The sequence below is a fragment of the Peromyscus eremicus genome, chromosome 4 (genome assembly GCF_949786415.1).
Source record: "Peromyscus eremicus chromosome 4, PerEre_H2_v1, whole genome shotgun sequence".
NCBI classification, from domain to species: domain Eukaryota; kingdom Metazoa; phylum Chordata; class Mammalia; order Rodentia; family Cricetidae; genus Peromyscus; species Peromyscus eremicus.
The window spans coordinates 106,528,621-106,545,516 of record NC_081419.1 but is presented as its reverse complement, the minus strand read 5'-3'; the positions used below and the strand labels follow the sequence as shown (position 1 = coordinate 106,545,516).

The 16,896-nt window shown below is 36.4% G+C and overlaps 1 protein-coding gene across 3 annotated transcripts in view; it reads left to right on the top strand.

The window, feature by feature from the left end:
- Gpcpd1 (glycerophosphocholine phosphodiesterase 1) overlaps nt 1-16,896 on the top strand; it is a 53,528-nt gene that overhangs the window by 10,095 nt on the left and 26,537 nt on the right. For 2 of the 3 annotated variants that reach the window (XM_059261475.1, XM_059261476.1), the window contains exons 4-7: nt 2,474-2,558; nt 7,930-8,005; nt 9,770-9,811; nt 12,622-12,745. In XM_059261475.1, the coding sequence (XP_059117458.1) occupies nt 2,474-2,558; nt 7,930-8,005; nt 9,770-9,811; nt 12,622-12,745 (327 nt within the window). The remainder of the gene's footprint in view (nt 1-2,473; nt 2,559-7,929; nt 8,006-9,769; nt 9,812-12,621; nt 12,746-16,896) is intronic. The other variant, XM_059261477.1, reaches the window with a different exon arrangement.

Sequence of the window (16,896 nt, the reverse complement as noted above, 5' to 3'; positions counted from 1 at the left end):
AGCAGTCAGTGCTCTTAACCTCTGAGCCATCTCTCCAGCCCCTTGTTTTTTTAAAAATTGTATTTGTTTATGTATATATTATTTATTTATGTGTATATATGTGTCTGAATTAACCCATGCCATGGCATGTGTAGACAACTTTCGGAAATAGGTTCTCTTCTACCATGTGGGTCTTGGGGATCAAACTCAGGTTATCTGGCTTGGTGGCAAGTGTCTTTACTCTATTTGATTTTTTGAGGGTTTCTCTGTATAGCCCTGGCTGTCCTGGAACTCACAGAGATCAGCCTGCCCCTGCCTCCTATATGCTGGGTTTCCTTAATTCTTTTAACCACTGCCTGGCTAAGTGTCTTTACTCATTGAGCCACCTTGCGGCCTCTTAAAAAAAAAAATAAGAAAAAAATTGTTTTTGAGACAAGATCTCACCATGTATCTCTCGCTGGCCTAGAGCTTACTATGTATATCCAGCTGGCCTTGAACTCAAAGAGATCTGCTCTTTTGGGTGCTGGGATTAAAGGTGTACACCACCATGCCTGGCTTAGCTTCTGTTTTTACTTTGTATTTTGAGACTGGATCTTAACTTAAGTTACTCAGAATATACTTGAACTCATACTATAGTCTAAGCCAAACTTGATCTTGAGCTTGCAAATTTCCTGTGTTAGTCTCCAAAGCAGTTGGTATCACAAGTGTGTGTCACTATGCTTGGCTCAAACTGCTTTCTGGGATGTCTGTGATATTAATGAGTAGATTAATTTGATTCCTTAGCTACAAAGAATAATGTAGCCATTAACAGCATTAAGTTCAGTATAAGCCTGTTGCTAGTGCAGTGGACTAGGAAAGGGCAGATCTAGGTGTATGCAGTTAACTGTAATCTTGGGCAGAGTTCATGGATCCAGGCTTTAATTTTCTAATCTTCATGGCAGAGTGGTTAGGATAGAATCGATAGATGTCAACAAAGGTGGCACTTATTTCAATTGTGGACATTTGTGTTACTGTTGTCCTAAATATTGTATGTGAACATCCACTGTCCCTATGAGAAATACCAGCGGGGTGATTTTAAGTGTTAGGCTTGGGACTGTAACTTGCCAGTATTCATGGCTCACTTATGGCCAAAACCTTTTAGTGGTCAGTTGGAAGACAAGAGAAGATTGACAGTATATATTGCTTTGATTTGATTGTCTGGAGTTCTTGTGGTTCTGTGTGTAGCTGATTCCTTCTCATTCTTTAGCTCTCAGTCAGATATTTTCTCACTGAGGATTCTGCTCCAAAGCTTCCTCCCAAATTTGGAGTGTTTTTGTTCTTTTCTTTTCTTTCTTTCTTTCTTTCTTTCTTTCTTTCTTTCTTTCTTTCTTTCTTTCTTTCTTTCTTTCTTTCTTTCTTTCTTTCTTTTTTTTTTAAACACAGGGTCTTACCATGTAGCCGAGGCTTGCCTTGAACTTGCTATGCAGTCCACTCAGACCTAGAACTCTGAACTTTTCTGCCTCAACCTTCCAAGTACTGGTATTACAGACCTATACCTCCCTACCTGGCCTTGTTAGTTTAGTGTTTGTTTTTTGTTTTTTGTTTTTTTTTTCCCCGAGACAGGGTTTCTCTGTGTAGTTTTGGTGCCTGTCCTAGATCTCACCCTGTAGACCAGGCTAGCCTGGAACTCTCAAGATCTGCCTGGTTCTGCCTCCCGAGTGCTGGGATTAAAGGCGTGTGCCACCACCATCCCCCGGCTAGTTTCATGTTTGTAGTTTGCTTATATATTTGTTTACCCACACAGGAAAGCAAACTCCTTGAGGATGGGGTTAACACTGCATTTTCACTGCCTGCTGGACAAGCCTAGAGTAAAATCATGGGTAGGGCGTAGTTGGATTTTTCTTTGAGCCGCCAGCTCACATATGACACGGAGACTTATTAATTATGAAAGTTTGGCCTCAGCTTAGGATTGTTCTCAACTAGCTCTTATAACGTAAATTAACCCATTTCTATTAGTCTATGTTCTGCCATGTGGCGTTACCTTTCTTTTTTTTTTTTTTTTGGTTTTTCGAGACAGGGTTTCTCTGTGTAGCTTTGCGCCTTTCCTGGAACTCACTTGGTAGTCCAGGCTGGCCTCGAACTCACAGAGATCCGCCTGGCTCTGCCTCCCAAGTGCTGGGATTAAAGGCGTGCGCCACCACCGCCCGGCCGGCGTTACCTTTCTTTCATCCTGCACCTCCTGTTTCGTCTCCGTGTCTCACTGGTGAATCTTACATGCATACATTCAGCCCTATGACTTCCTCTCTCTGCCTGGAAGTCTCACCTATTCTCTTCTGTCTAGCTATTGGCCATTTAACTTTCTATTATACCAATCACAGGAGCACGTCTTCACATAGTGTACAAGTATCTCACAACAGTAGAGTCCTTATTTGAGAAGTTTTGTGAATTATGAGTTCTTTATACATTTTACTTTGATATTGATGTTTGTTTGTTTTTTTTGTCCCCAATCCATCAGTATGTTATGGAAAGCAACGATTGCTCTCAGTAGAGGAATATCAATTCAGTACCGCTACTTCAGAGGGTGCTTTTTAGAACCAAAGGTATGTTTTTCTTTATTTTCCAATTTCTTTAGGACTTTCAAAAGCAACTACTTTAAGTTGAAAACATTAGAAGTTAAATGAGTATGTTTTGGTCAAAAAGGAATAGAACTCTCAATAACATTTTTGTACCAAAAAACAAAAACAGAAAAACAAGTAAGTACCTACTTCACAGACAAACATTGTCTGTCATGGGATTTTTGAAAGACTAATAAATAGTAAGTATGTTCTACAGTGTTAATCTAATGCATGGATTTTCTGTAACTTTGTAAACTAGTATCAATTACAATTTTTTCATTTGTTTTTAATATTATGTCGTATAAATACATTTAGAGAAGTACATTAGCCAACTTTAAGCAAGTTACTGTTTTTAAAAATTATTTCATGGCAGTCATCTGTCTCTTAGTGGCTGCATTGTTTAACACCTACCAAAAGCAGAGTGATTCCTCTTAGAGCTTTACATAGATGCTGCTGATCAGTCAGGGTCTTCTCCAAAAGTTTTGAGCATCTGTTGGTTCTAAATCTACCTGTTCACAGCTTATTTCAGGATTGTTTAACTTTCAGAAAAGAAAATGTTAACTTGTTTCCTTAGTTTACAGACATTGATTTATTTAGTGAAAGGATTCTTTCTTTCCCTTTGGATTTTTACCTTTGCCACACTTGTGCATGTGAACAAGGGTTTAGCAGGGGTGTAGGAAACAAAACATGGACCAGGCCTCTGGAAAAAAATGTATTTCCCCTGGGAATTGTAGAATACTTTTATATATGAACATATTAGCAACCACTGTTACCTCACTCTCAGCTCTCATAAAAACGGACAAATCCACCCTAGCTGTCTTTTGCACCTATTACGTTTTTTATTCCAAGAATATTTTGTAAACACTCAGTAACTGAACTGAAATTACATTGTGAGTAATCATGGTGTTGGCTTATCTTGACAATAGTCTAACAACAGAGAGCATCTGCTTATTTGGTTGGTCTAGGGGTTGTACCTCATGGTCCAGTCCTCCAGTACAAATTGAACAATATGTATGAGTAAACAAACCATGGCACTCAGGTTTAGATGTATGAGAGTCCTGGTATAAAGAAACTTTGTGTAATGGGAAATTAAATTTTATTTGGAAAAGAGGATCTGGACAGTGAAAGTGAGTCCTTTGGGCAGTTATATAAAACTATTGTCAACACAGGCCACAATAAGCCAACTTGTAGTGTGGTTATTTTCATGGAAAAATGTAACCAAAAGCAGCAGATTATTCCACTGATACCTCTTGGAAAATTGGCAGGAAATCTGCCTAACAGTAACCAACTGAGTTGTCCCTTGTAATACTTGCAAAAGTTTACAGTATATGTTGGTGAGTGTGTTTCTTTAAGTAGGTGCTTGCTCTGTATCGTGTACACATGTACCGTGTGATGCAGGGGCTGCCCTGGTAAGTATGTTTTTCATGGACTAGAGTAAATAGCTACATAAAATCCCATGCATATGGCTACAGTCTTTTCCCCTCATGCCAGCATAAAATGACACTTCTAAAAGTTGGTAGCCTTTTTAAAATGAAACATTTTTTATTATAATTATTACAAAACTTTGTCTTAACAGTGTATTGCCAAATGATAGACCTATGCAAGGAATCTTGAATAATGAAAATACATGAATGAGTTGAATCCATATTTTATAAATATTATGGTTGATAGGAAAGCTGAAGTGGAAGATAAGCAGGTCACTGGACAGGAGTTTTAGGAGGTCTAGTTAGGCAGCTATAGAAGGTGAGGCAGATGAGCTTGTGAATGCTCTTCTCCTTTAGGTGGATGCCAGCCCTATCTGTAAGATGAAAGGCTTCAATACAGGCTTCCTGGGTCCCATTCATTACTAAATTTTATTGTAAGCAAATACAATGTCACAATTCATGTTTTTCCATACTTTTCTTCTCCTTGACATGTTCTTTTTAGTTTGCTAGAATTGTAAAGTCCTTTTTAATCTCAGCTTTTCTATTTTCCTTTTTTCTTCCTTGGGGTGTGTATGTGCGCGCGCGCGTGCATGCACACATCCATGAGTATGTGCTCGAGTACCAGTGAGTTTGGTTACAATTGCTTACAGGTGCATGGGTGAAGGGTTATTTATAGGAGAATAAACAACTTGCCATTCTCTAGACCACTGCAGAAAACGTCTATCCCTAGCAAACTGACGATCTATGGAGCACAGGAAAGGGAGGGTATTGTGAGCTCCTCCTCCCTTTTCTCATTTTCTCAAAGCTGTGTTTATTCTTATAGGCTTTGTAAAGTGAAAGTAAGGTGTTAATTTGATAAATTTTAGTAAGTTTACAGGAAGCAATTGTTCTTTTATTTAAATATAGCAAACAAAGGTGATGGACATTCCTGGAATGGAAACTCTGTGGGTCCACATAGAGTCTTGATTTCATATCTTCACTAAATAATGAATTTTAAAAAGATTTATTTAATTTATGAGTATTTTGCCTGTGCATCTGCATACCTGTGCAGCATGTGTGCCTGGTATCCCCAGAGGCCAGAAGAGGGCATCACAGTTAGGACTGGAATTATGGATGGCTGTGAGCCACTGTGTGGATACTGGAAACTGAACCCTGGGTCCTCTGGGAGGACAGGCAGTGTCTTAACAATTAACCTGTTAACCTATCAGTTCAGGCCCTAAACTACTTTTTTAAGGAATTAAAATTTAAATTTAAGGAGTTGATGAATTTTTTTTTTTTTTAGAGTGAAATGTACCCAATTTTTATTATACTTTTTGAAAAACTATTTTTTTTGTGAAAACAAGCCATTATGTTTTAAAAGTATCATAATTTTTATAATGCTAACACTCATAATTTAATTCATTGTTAACTTTTATTTTGACTTTCATTTCTCTTAATTTTTTTTTTTTTTGAGACAGGGTTTCTCTATGTAGCTTTGTGCCTTTCCTGGATCTCGCTCTGTAGACCATGCTAGCCTCAAACTCACAAAGATCCGCCTGCCTCTGCCTCCTGAGTGCTGGGATTAAAGGCGTGCGCCACCACCGCCCGGCCGATTATGTATTTTTTAATCATTACTGAGATTTTAAATTTCCTAATCTTTCAGTGTTATTTTTTAAGCCCATCAGTGAAATTTAAATTTAAGATTATATTCTCTAATGTAAAAGTCATAGTCAACAGCTTAGAAATAAATGTACTTATTTTAAAACTAGGGTTTTTGTTTTGTTTTGTTTTTTGAGATGAGGATCTTACTATGTAGCCTTGACTGGTCTGGAACTTGGCTATGTAGACCAAGCTGGCCTCAACTCAGAGATCTAGCTGCCTCTGGTTCCTGAGTACTGGGATTAAAGGTGTGTTGTTTTTGTTTCTTTACTCTCTAATGCTGCATCAGCCAACATGTATCTATAGTGGGAATGCTTGTAGACAGAAAGTCACCTATTAAACTGTTCCTCATTATTCAAGTCTAGGCAGTTGTCTATGTGAGTAATAGATCTGTCACTAATTGATGAAAGTCAAGGTATTAAAATAATTACTAAAATAGGTTTCCTATGAAATATAATTCACAAGACTGTTCATAGGTGGTAGGTACTGTAGTCATCATTCCGTGGAATTATCCTGACACTGGAACTACACCAAAGCAAAACAAACTCTTTTCTTCCTGTTTTATCCCTGTTGATAGTTCTATTCATGGCACTCTTTAGTTCACATTTGATTACTGATAAATCCACACCATCTTTGAAAGATAGTTTGGCTGCCAGGAGGTAGAAGGATGTAAGAGAGATGGAGTGAATGAGAAAAAGCTTAGATTAGGTAATTCTTTGCTTTCATTACTAAGAAACATACCTGTTTTTAATGTATACATTTGCTTCTTTTGAAGATTAAAAGACAGATGAAAATATGCCTGCATGTGTGAGCATAGGAACACGCACACACACGCACTCACACTCTCAATTAATGTAAAAACAAACAGTTTTAAGCATATAGCACGTATTGCAGGATTAAATGTACTTTTATTAGTGTATTGGAAATTATAATAATCACCATATTTTAGATGACCAATGTAATGGCAAAGAAGTATTGTGAAAGAACATGTCATTTAGTATCTCAGAGTTAGTGATTTGAGTAACCTCCAGTGCTGTTGTAGTTTTTAACTGTTTATAAATTTTAGAAAAGAATTTACCTGTTTGTTTTAAGTTCTGGAATTATGTTGTTTAATATTATGCCTGTTTTGTTGGATACTGATTAATTGGCACATTTACCAAATTAAATCAACAATTAAATCCAATAAGATTGTGGGATATTTTTATGGAAGAGCCATCTAAAGTGTATAATTTACACAGAGACGCTTATATATTCCAGGTTCAAAGATTTATGTTGGTAGTAATTATTCATAAATAGTGTAATAGTGGGTAATTTTTGTATTTCGTTTTTGCTTCTCTATATTTTGTTTAAATCATCAGAGTATACCAAAAAATTCTATCTTATAGGGTTACAGTTTCAAAGTCTGCTTTTAAAATGTATAAGTACTTTTTTTGGCATATGATTTTAAATATGTAAGTTTCTTTAGTCTGCCTTGTGTTTGTTCAGAGGGCCTTTGCTGTTGGTTCATTCCTGTTCTAAAATTGTGTGGTAGCAACAGCACATAATTTTCTTTACTAGTAAGGAAACATGATATCAATATTAGAAATTATTATACTATGGCTTTTAAATTTGAAAGCGTAAATCTCAAATTTGGTGTTAATTTAGTTTTCCTTTACCACAGTTATTCTTCAGACTTGGCTGTTCACTTATGTATTCTTCCAGGATTTCTTGTGCTCTTTGCAAACATGAGTTACTATAATAGGAGAAATGTAATAAGCAGTATTCTTAAGTAGAAGACTTTGCTATACCTCTAGTGATTACCTGCAGTAATGTGTGCTAAGTGATCTTGTCCTTGCTCTTGTCCTGCTCTCATAGGTTCTTTAGGCTGTCTCCTAAACATGTAGGGGAATATTTAGAAACACCCCTTTGACATACCAAAGGAAGTATAATTGATGTTAACTTTAACTTACAATAGAATTAATATTGGTGCAAAGTTAATTTTTCTTTAAAAAAAAATCCAAAGTATTGTAGATAAATTTGCAAATGGGTTAAAGAGTTTTGTGTGCCAGTTCATCTCAGTTCTTTTTATTTATTGCTTTAACTCATTTTTTTTTTTTTTTGTAGTATTTCATCATGTTTTGTGACCTGGGTACATGTCTGATTTGGGACATAATAGTATTGATAATTAGCAAGATGAATTTCTTGTTTCTTGGTCTCGTATTTAGTGTAAGACTTAGGCCACAAACATCTAATGAAACCATGGGTAGAAATAAGATATAAGAAATTATTGCAGACGTTTAACTTTTAAATTGCAGACTATCGGTGGTCCATGTCAAGTCATAGTTCACAAGTGGGAGACTCATCTACAACCACGATCAATAACCCCTTTAGGTATGGGCATTAACTGCATCTGTTTGAGGCGTATGCATAAAGTTACTAATGTGCTGCACAGTGGCTTAGGGACTTAGTGCATTTTTATTCTGAAGTTTAAAATCAATGCATTGTCAGTACTACAGATAATCACTTAACATTTCATGGATCTTATTTCAAAACTAAACAGTTTTTATAGCCTCTCTTTATAAACTATTAGAAATGCTTGTCTACTTATTTTTATTTGGGGGTTTTAGATTATTATGAGACATTGAAATTTGGAGTTGTTAGAAAGTTAATATTCTTTACTGAGGATTCATTTTATTAGCTTTCTTGCTCAAATTTAGAGAACATTTTAAAAAAGAATTGATCTAAAACAAAAACTCTCAAAAGTTTTGTTTTGAATGCTAATAGTTATCATATTTGTTTTTTAAATACTAGTAAATACTTAAACAAATGAATTTACATTTCTTTGTTATAGTTGACATATTCTTCTAATTCATTTAAACTCCCTCTTGGCTGTCCTATTATTTATATTCAGAGGTTTTTTGTTTTTTAATTGAATTTTCTGTGCCAAAAAAAAAAAAGGCAATTCTCTTCATACAAGTGTTCACTTGTCTGTGCTGAAAATAGATCTTGACACTCATTTTACATACATGAAACTACTCACTTGTAATTGTGAAGTGAATCAGTCTGAGAAGTACATGTTTTAGTTCCTCCAGAAAAACAAAATTGAGGAATAACAACTGGTTGTGGGGTTTGTAGCTTAGATTAGGAAATGGTAGGAGTTTCTGCTTTGCCCTCTTTAAAGGACATATGTTGTTTAAATAGATGCCTCATTCCATCTTCCTTATTGGATTTTCTTCTTACATATAATGTATGTAATACATTTGATATATTTTTGATAGATTTTATAGCAGCATCTTTAGAATTACAGTAGTTCCTATTGAAGTTGGAGCTTATTGAGAATAAAGTATTTTAAAACAGTTTGCATTTGGATGCATCTTGAAATTAAATATATTTTTGCATTGTGAGAAGTGGGATGACTTTATTTCTGTTCTCATAGAAATTAATGTTCTGCTTTGTGGGGGAAGGTGATGTAAACTTAAAGGTGATGTGCAGTCTGCTGGACAGTGTTTAGGAAACACACCATTTATTCTAACAGATGGCTTCAGGCTTGCTTAAAAGTAAGCCGAGAAGAGTACCAAGAAGGAAACGTCTTTCATGTTTTACTAGATACAGCTTTGCAGCTTTTTTCATGATCTTGAACTGTTAGTGAAGGGCTGTGCTAGTACTTACTCTTGGTAGCTCTCCACAGCTCTGTATGTACAGGTAAGTTGATGCTGTTTATAAAGCTTTTGGCTGGCTGCAAGAATGTTGGGGTTTGAGGACATTAATACTTAGCCAAGTTCTGGATATGAACCACATAAGAATAAGCATTTTAATTGTGCCAAGACTGTTGGTTTGAGACATAAGCAAGGAGCTTGGTAGGCTCATGCATGGTGGGTGCTGAGCTTCATCCCATCCCACAGAGCACCTTCCCAGGACCTTGTCTCTCCTTGTGAACAATCACTCAACTCTGTAGGACCAACATTGCTTGCTGGCCTCCTGAAAGGGAATACTTTATCCAGGGCCACAATAAACATGCTTATTCATGTAGGCTGCTTTACGTTATATATACAATTACCATTTTAAACAGTACTTAAAGTAAATTTTCAGTTGTTCAATTCATTCTGTAGACATCATGAGTTTTTAACTAGGCTTTTTATTTTCCTTGAATTCCAGAAAGCGAAATCATTATTGATGATGGACAATTTGGAATCCACAGTAAGTGAGACTGAATTTTGAAAACATTTAATGGTATGATTAACCTCTTGCCTTAACATCTCATTGGAAATACGTAACATACTGAGACAACACAATGCGACATGTGAAAATAGAGAAAAGTTAAAAAAAAAAGAAAGAAAGAAAATAGAGACAATTATATTCTGTTAAATCATAAATAGCTTCAAGGTTTGCATTTAGTGTTTGGTCATTTCAGATTTAGGAGTTTATATAATTATAAAGAAGTATACCTGGTAGAGGAGGTAGATAATGCTAATTTCTCTGATTTGATTACACATGGAATATATGTTTTAAATTAATGATACCATACCCATAAATAGGTACAATGTTTTTAAAATTATATATTTTAGTATTAAAATGTTAGCCTACCATTTCTTTTTAACACTTATATTGAAAATATAGTGGTTCTAAACATTTAAAGAGCTAAGTGTTGCTTGTGGGCTAAATTTGTAGATTTTATATGTTTAAATAATGTGTTTAGAATAAATCCAGACAGCTGGAATGTTCTAGTAATTCTGGCTAACTCTTCAAAAACTAATTTATAGTAAAGAAACATATCTTCAAAATATGCTTAAAATGTTAATTGTTTTTATGCCTTTCTGCTCCAGTAAGTACTTTATCCTCAGAATTCAAACTTCCTGCCGGCGGTGGTGGCGAACACCTTTAATCCTAGCACTCGGGAGGCAGAGGCAGGCGGATCTCTTGAGTTCAAGGCCAGCCAGGGCTACAGAGTGAGTTCCAGGAAAGGTACAAAGCTACACAGAGAAACCCTGTCTTGAAAAACGGAAAAAAAAAAAAAAAAATTTAAACTTTCTCTGGTGGTTGAAAGCCTCCTAGTCCATTAGAAGACTGCCTTGCTGCCTTGTCTTATCCTGAGTGCTATACCTAAGGGTCAGAAGTGGTCTGACTCTGAACCAGAGATGAGTTGCTGGTGACCACTGTGCTTTCCTGGCAAGAATGCTCTTTAGAGGATTTACTATATACATTAAACACAGAGGCAGTAAATATGCTATGGCAGTATTTGAAAAGGAATTGAACCTTTCCCCATTATTTCATTAGGAAGTATTATAATATAGTCTAAAATGTTTGAATAGCTTTAATGCTTATTTTTAAAGTCTTGTCCTATTATTTACAATATATATATATATATATATATATATATATATTTAAACTTTATAGAGAATGGTTTGTTGTTGTTGTTTGTTTGGTTTTTTGTTTTGTTTTGTTTTTTTGAGACAAGGTTTCACTATGTAGCCTTGGCTGGCCTGGAACTCATAGAGCTCTATCTGCCTCTGTGCCACTTCTCCCAGTTAAGATCATTTTATTTTTAATTGTGTATGTTTCTGTGCACCTGAGTGCTGGTGTCCACAGAGGCCAGAAGAGAGTGACAGATTCCCTTAGAGTTGGAGTTACAGGTGGTTGTGACCTGTGTACTGTGGGTGCCCTTAGAGTTGGAGTTACAGGTGGTTGTGACCTGTGTACTGTGGGTGCTGGGATCTGAACTCAGGTCCTTTGTGAGAGCAGATATACTCTCTCCAGCCCCCAGAGAATAGATTTTTCTTCAGCTATAATGTATGTCATAATATCTGTCATGTTAATTACTTTTTATGGTTATAAATTATAGCATTTCTGTATTTGTTGCTATCTTTTTCATTTTCCAGTGCATTTTAAATTTAGCTTTAGTTAGTTTTCAGGGTGGAAAAGCATTTCTTTGACTTTATCCATTTTACAAATAATGTTTGAAATTTGAAGATTTTAAGATATTCATAAGTTATACCTTTTGATTTTTTTAAGTCCTGTTGATTTAAAAGGTTAGGTTTAAAACAGTACCACTGGTATTTGAAAATTTTATTATCTTCATTAGTGGGCAACTTCAAGTTAAGTAGTATTAACAGAATGTTATTCCGATATTTGTTATGGTGGCTGGCACATCTTAGTGTGAGAATCAGAGCTGACACAGTTGAGTTCTTCTCATTTCTCCAGTCTTTCATACTAGTCCCATAGTCAGATGTAGTTGGATATGAAGACTTTCAAGTTTTGTTTTTTGTTTGTTTTTAGACCAGGCTGGCCTCAACTCAGAGATCTTCCTGCCTCTGCCTCCTGAGTGCTGGGATGGAAGGGTGCCATGCCCAGCAACAATCCTTATATATGTATGTATGTATCTATCTATCTATCTCCCTTCCTCCCTCCTTCCTTCCCTTCCCTTCTTCCCTCCCTCCCTCCCTCCCTCCCTCCCTCCATCCATCCATTCATCTATCTGTGAGACAAGTCTCTTACTATGTAGCTTTGGCTGGCCTGGAACTAACAGGGTACCATGCCCAGCTGAGATGGAAGGGTGCCATGCCCAGCAACAATCCTTGTTTGTTTGTTTGTTTGTTTGTTTGTTTGTTTGTTTGAGACAGATCTCTTATTATGTAGCTTTGGCTGGCCTGGAACTAACAGAGACCTACCTGCCTCTGCCTCCTGAGTCTTGGGATTAAAAGTGTACAGACATGCCCAGCCTATAATGGCAATTCTTACAGATTTACTCAAAGTTCCAAGTAGCTGACTGTTAGTAGTCAGTTCGCTTTGTTTCTCTAACTTAAAATGAAAGTTCTTTTTCAGCGACACATTTAAGGTTTTTAAAATTATAGTTAATGTATTAATTACATTTAATGTTGGAAAAAGACCAGTATTATATAATCTCAGTGTATTGAAATATGAATGTAAACTAGAATTGTTAATATGTATTAAACTTAACTGGATTGCTTACAACTGTGTAATTATATTATCCTTTCTTTTTATCCCACCAGATGGTGTTGAAACACTGGATTCTGGATGGCTCACATGTCAAACTGAAATAAGATTACGTCTGCATTATTCTGAGAAACCTCCTGTCTCAATTACCAAGAAAAAATTCAAAAAGTCTAGATTTAGGTATGACCATGTGATTTTATTACTTAGGCCATTTATTTTTGCTATTATTGTAGATTTCTGACCTTTAAAATGATAGGATTCTAGGATGAACTGTTTACCTCCCTCAAATGCTACTGTTACACATATTTATATTAGTCTTAACCTCTAAATTTGCAACCAGAAAAATTCTCTTTTATAAAAACAAGTAGTTTATGTAATTTAACCTTTCATACTGTAGAGACTGCTTTAAAGTTGATAAAATAAGTAATTTTATGGAGAGAGGAAAATGGCATGAACAGAAAATGATTGTCAGAAATGGCTTTTAGAGTCCCAACTTTGTTATGACTTAAAGTTTTTGACAGTGAAAGGTAAAAGTTATCCTGGCAACTCCAGAGTCTGCTGCTTTCCTTCCTCTTCCTCTTCTTCCCTTCCTCTCTCCCCACTCCCTGTTTTAGGGATAGATGGAAAAGCTTTGCAAAGATAGTTAAATTAGTTTTGAACATAAATCTGAGTAAGCTGGCTTCCTTAAGATGTAGCCTACCTTGACTCTTGGCTTCTAACCATGTGATTTTGGAATCAAGAATTCTAAGTTTTGATATATATAACAAGCAAGCTTTTCTGGTATATCAAGGCTGGGTAGAAATGTCCATTTGTAGTTACTGGAGACCTTGATATTATCTTTTTAATATAATGATATTATACCCTATAAATCTTTAGTTGTTTTACTGTACTTACCTAAATATGTTATAAAACATAACTCAATCACAATAAAAAGTGGCTGCCAGAGACCTGCTTCAGCAGGGGTGGGTGGTGGGTGGGTGTTCAGGTAACAAAAAGATGATGTGTGGATTTGAGGGGAGGGGCTGACATGATCTCAGGGTGAATCTGGATGATTGCCAGCAGCATTTATGGAAAAATGATTAAACCTTTTTTAGTCTAGAGTTGCATAGGATTAAAGTGGAGACAAGGGGCGTGTGAGCTGGGCTGTGGCTTGGGATCTGCAGCTGAGGAATCTAGCACTGATCTTGACAGTGGGCAGCAGTCATGTTAATGAAGGGCCATAAGTTCCTCTTTCCAGAGACAAGAGTTAACTTTCTTTGTAGCAAGCAGGAACTTTTATCAAGCCCCTGAGGAAATGGGGACCCTTATCCAAATGCCTGACCTTGGGAAAAGGACTTCTGGGACTAGACACTCCTAGAATTTAAGAGCTATTTTCATCCCTCCAGGGGATAAGCGCTGAGCTGTTCTTAAATGTGTCCCTTTGTGTCTTAGTCTTTTATTATATGGGCCTGTTTCCCGTCATGCACTCCCGAAAGGGAAGGTCCTGATGTCTTCCTGTTTTCCCCTTATACCATACCATTCTGATTTCTCTATACTGAATTCTTGCTCCTGATGGCCTCAGGCTGTGGATCTGACTTGTAGACATTTCATCCTTGGGATCAGTTGTGTCTAGTAAATATCTAATTTTCCTGTTCTTTGTGTAATTAAGAGGACACAATGTGATTCCTGGTTCTAAAGTGTCAGATATTTTTTTCCAGAGAATTAACTTTGTTTAGAGAGGCTACCATTGTACACATTTTTGTTTTTTACCAAGGCCCACACAAAATTTCCCAAAGGGAAAGGCATTAATAGCGAGAATCATTAAAAATAAAAAGTAAAGCCGGGCAGTGGTGGTGCATGCCTTTAATCCCAGCACCCCGGAGGCAGAGCCAGCGGGATATCTGTGAGTTCGAGGCCAACCTGGTCTACAGAGTGAGATCCAGGACAGGCTCCAAAACTACATAGAGAAACCCTGTCTCGGAAAAACGAAACAAAACAAAAAAAGTAAAAACATGCTGGAGAAGTGTGGGTCTGCAATGTCAAAATTTAGTGCACAGGTTATAGACATGCACTACTCTGCGCAGTTTATTGAATTGTCTCATTAGAGTAAGACTTTAGGATGTTTTTCCTTTGCTGCATTGAAGAAATAATAGTTGGGGGTCTGATTTGAATGAAAATTAGTACTGTATCTTATGCCATTCTTGTTTATATAGAAATCATTTTGAGGGTTTTGATTGCTACTTAGTTCATTAGACTTGAACCAAAATATTTTCTTATAACTCTATGTAGTTGGACTCTACAAGAAAAAGATTTGATTCTTGTTGAAATAAATGTGCATAGCTAGAAATAGGTGTCTGTTCTGGTCATCTTTTTCACTGAAATTTATATTAATGATAGACTTAGCCATTATGGTTTAGAAAACAAATGTGTCTATAATGGCCTCAGTAATTTTAAAACTTGGCATAGCATTTGCATTTTAAGTATAGCAGTGAACATGTATCTCAGTAGCACCAAGTTCTTTTTTTTTTTTTTTTTTTTTTTTTTTTTGAGCTGAGGATCAAACCCAGGGCCTTGCTCTTGCTAGGCAAGCGCTCTACCACTGAGCTAAATCCCCAACCTGCTAGTACCAAGTTCTAAAGAAACCTTTCTTTTTTATTCTACTCATTCATAGATGGAAAATGCATCTTTGTATCGGACTACAGCATCATATAGCTATTTGAAGATTTTTTTTTTTATCTATTGTTCCATTACAGATCCCTTCCCTTTAGACTTGCCCCCTCTTTTAAATGGTTCTCTTGTCTGCTCATTTTGGTATATTTCTTGCCTCTCCTGATATATCCCTCTGGCTGATTAATAGTTGTCCAGAACTATTCCTAGAGTTTTCTTTCTGAGAGGAGATGATGGTTTTTGACAGGCCAGACATGCAGATTACTCCATTGATAATACTGTTCTGGTATTGCACCCCAAAAAACTTTAGTAACTCAAAACAAAAACCATCAATCCATCTGTCAAATTTTCTACCTAAAATGAGATCTCCCAAATGGAGTTCTTGGTTTTTTTGATTTTTTTTTTTTTGATTTTTTTTTCGAGACAGGGTTTCTCTGTGTAGGTTTGCACCTTTTCTGGAACTTACTCTGTAGCCCAGGCTGGCCTCAAACTCACAGAGATCCGCCTGTCTCTGCCTCCCGAGTGCTGGGATTAAAGGCGTGCTCATCACCGCCGGCCGGAGTTCTTGTTCTTTGAAGGCTAAGAAATTGAAAGCTAGCTATAATTGGTTTTACATTAAATAGTCCTGACCTCAGTATACTTCTTGACGTTAAAAGTTTCTACAAGCTGGGTAGTGGTGGCCTGGTCTACAGAGTGAGATCCAGGAAATGCGCAAAGCTACACAGAGAAACCCTGTCTCGAAAAACCAAAAAAAAAAAAAAAAAAAAAAAAAAGTTTCTACAACTAATTGCCTCTCTTTAGGAGTAGACTAGTCCTTGTGCCCTATGGTTTGGGTAACTGATCTTTGTGTTCGTGTTCATTGCTATGAGGCTTATTACAGATTCTTGGGTCGATTAAAAAAGTGGGTACATATATGTACAAATAATATCTATGCATAGAGCCTCAAGTTGTGGCTCATTCCTATAATCCTAGCACTAGGGAGGCTGAGATAGCAGGATTACTGTGAGTTTGAGGCCAGCCTGGGCTACATAGCTAGTACCAGGCCACCTGAGGTACATAGTGTGAGACCCTGTTTTAAAACAAATGAGCCAAATAAAAAACAAAGACAATATTTATACATATACAAAGTGATGTTTGCTGTAATACTTTTTTTAGTAGTTATTTTTTATAAGGTTCCTGGACTATTACTGTGGTAGAGAGGAATGTGGCAAGTGTTGTAGGTGGATATTTTTGTCCTGCCTGCCAGTCTCCAAATAACCACACAGAGACTTCTTATTAATCATGAAAGCTTGACCAATAGCTTAGGCTTGTTTTTAGCTAGCTCTTATAAACTTAAATTAAACCATTTCTATTTATCTGTGTGCTGCCTTGAGGCTTGTTTACGTCATCCACATACCTTCTGTCCTGTTCACATCTGCATCTCTCTGCCTTCTCAGTGTTCTCTCTGCCCTGAAACTCTTGCCTAGCTATTGGCCATTTAGCTTTATATGAAACTAATCACAGTGACATATCTTCAGACAGTATAAAGTAATATTCCACAAGTGTTCAGTTTAAACCTCCAATTCTAATGTACATTTAAAAATGGTCTAGTAGATTTTGATTTAGTTTGTGCTTAGGAGATCAATCCATCTATCAAATTGTCTACCTAAAATGAGATCTCCCAAAAGGAGTTCTTGTTCTTTCAA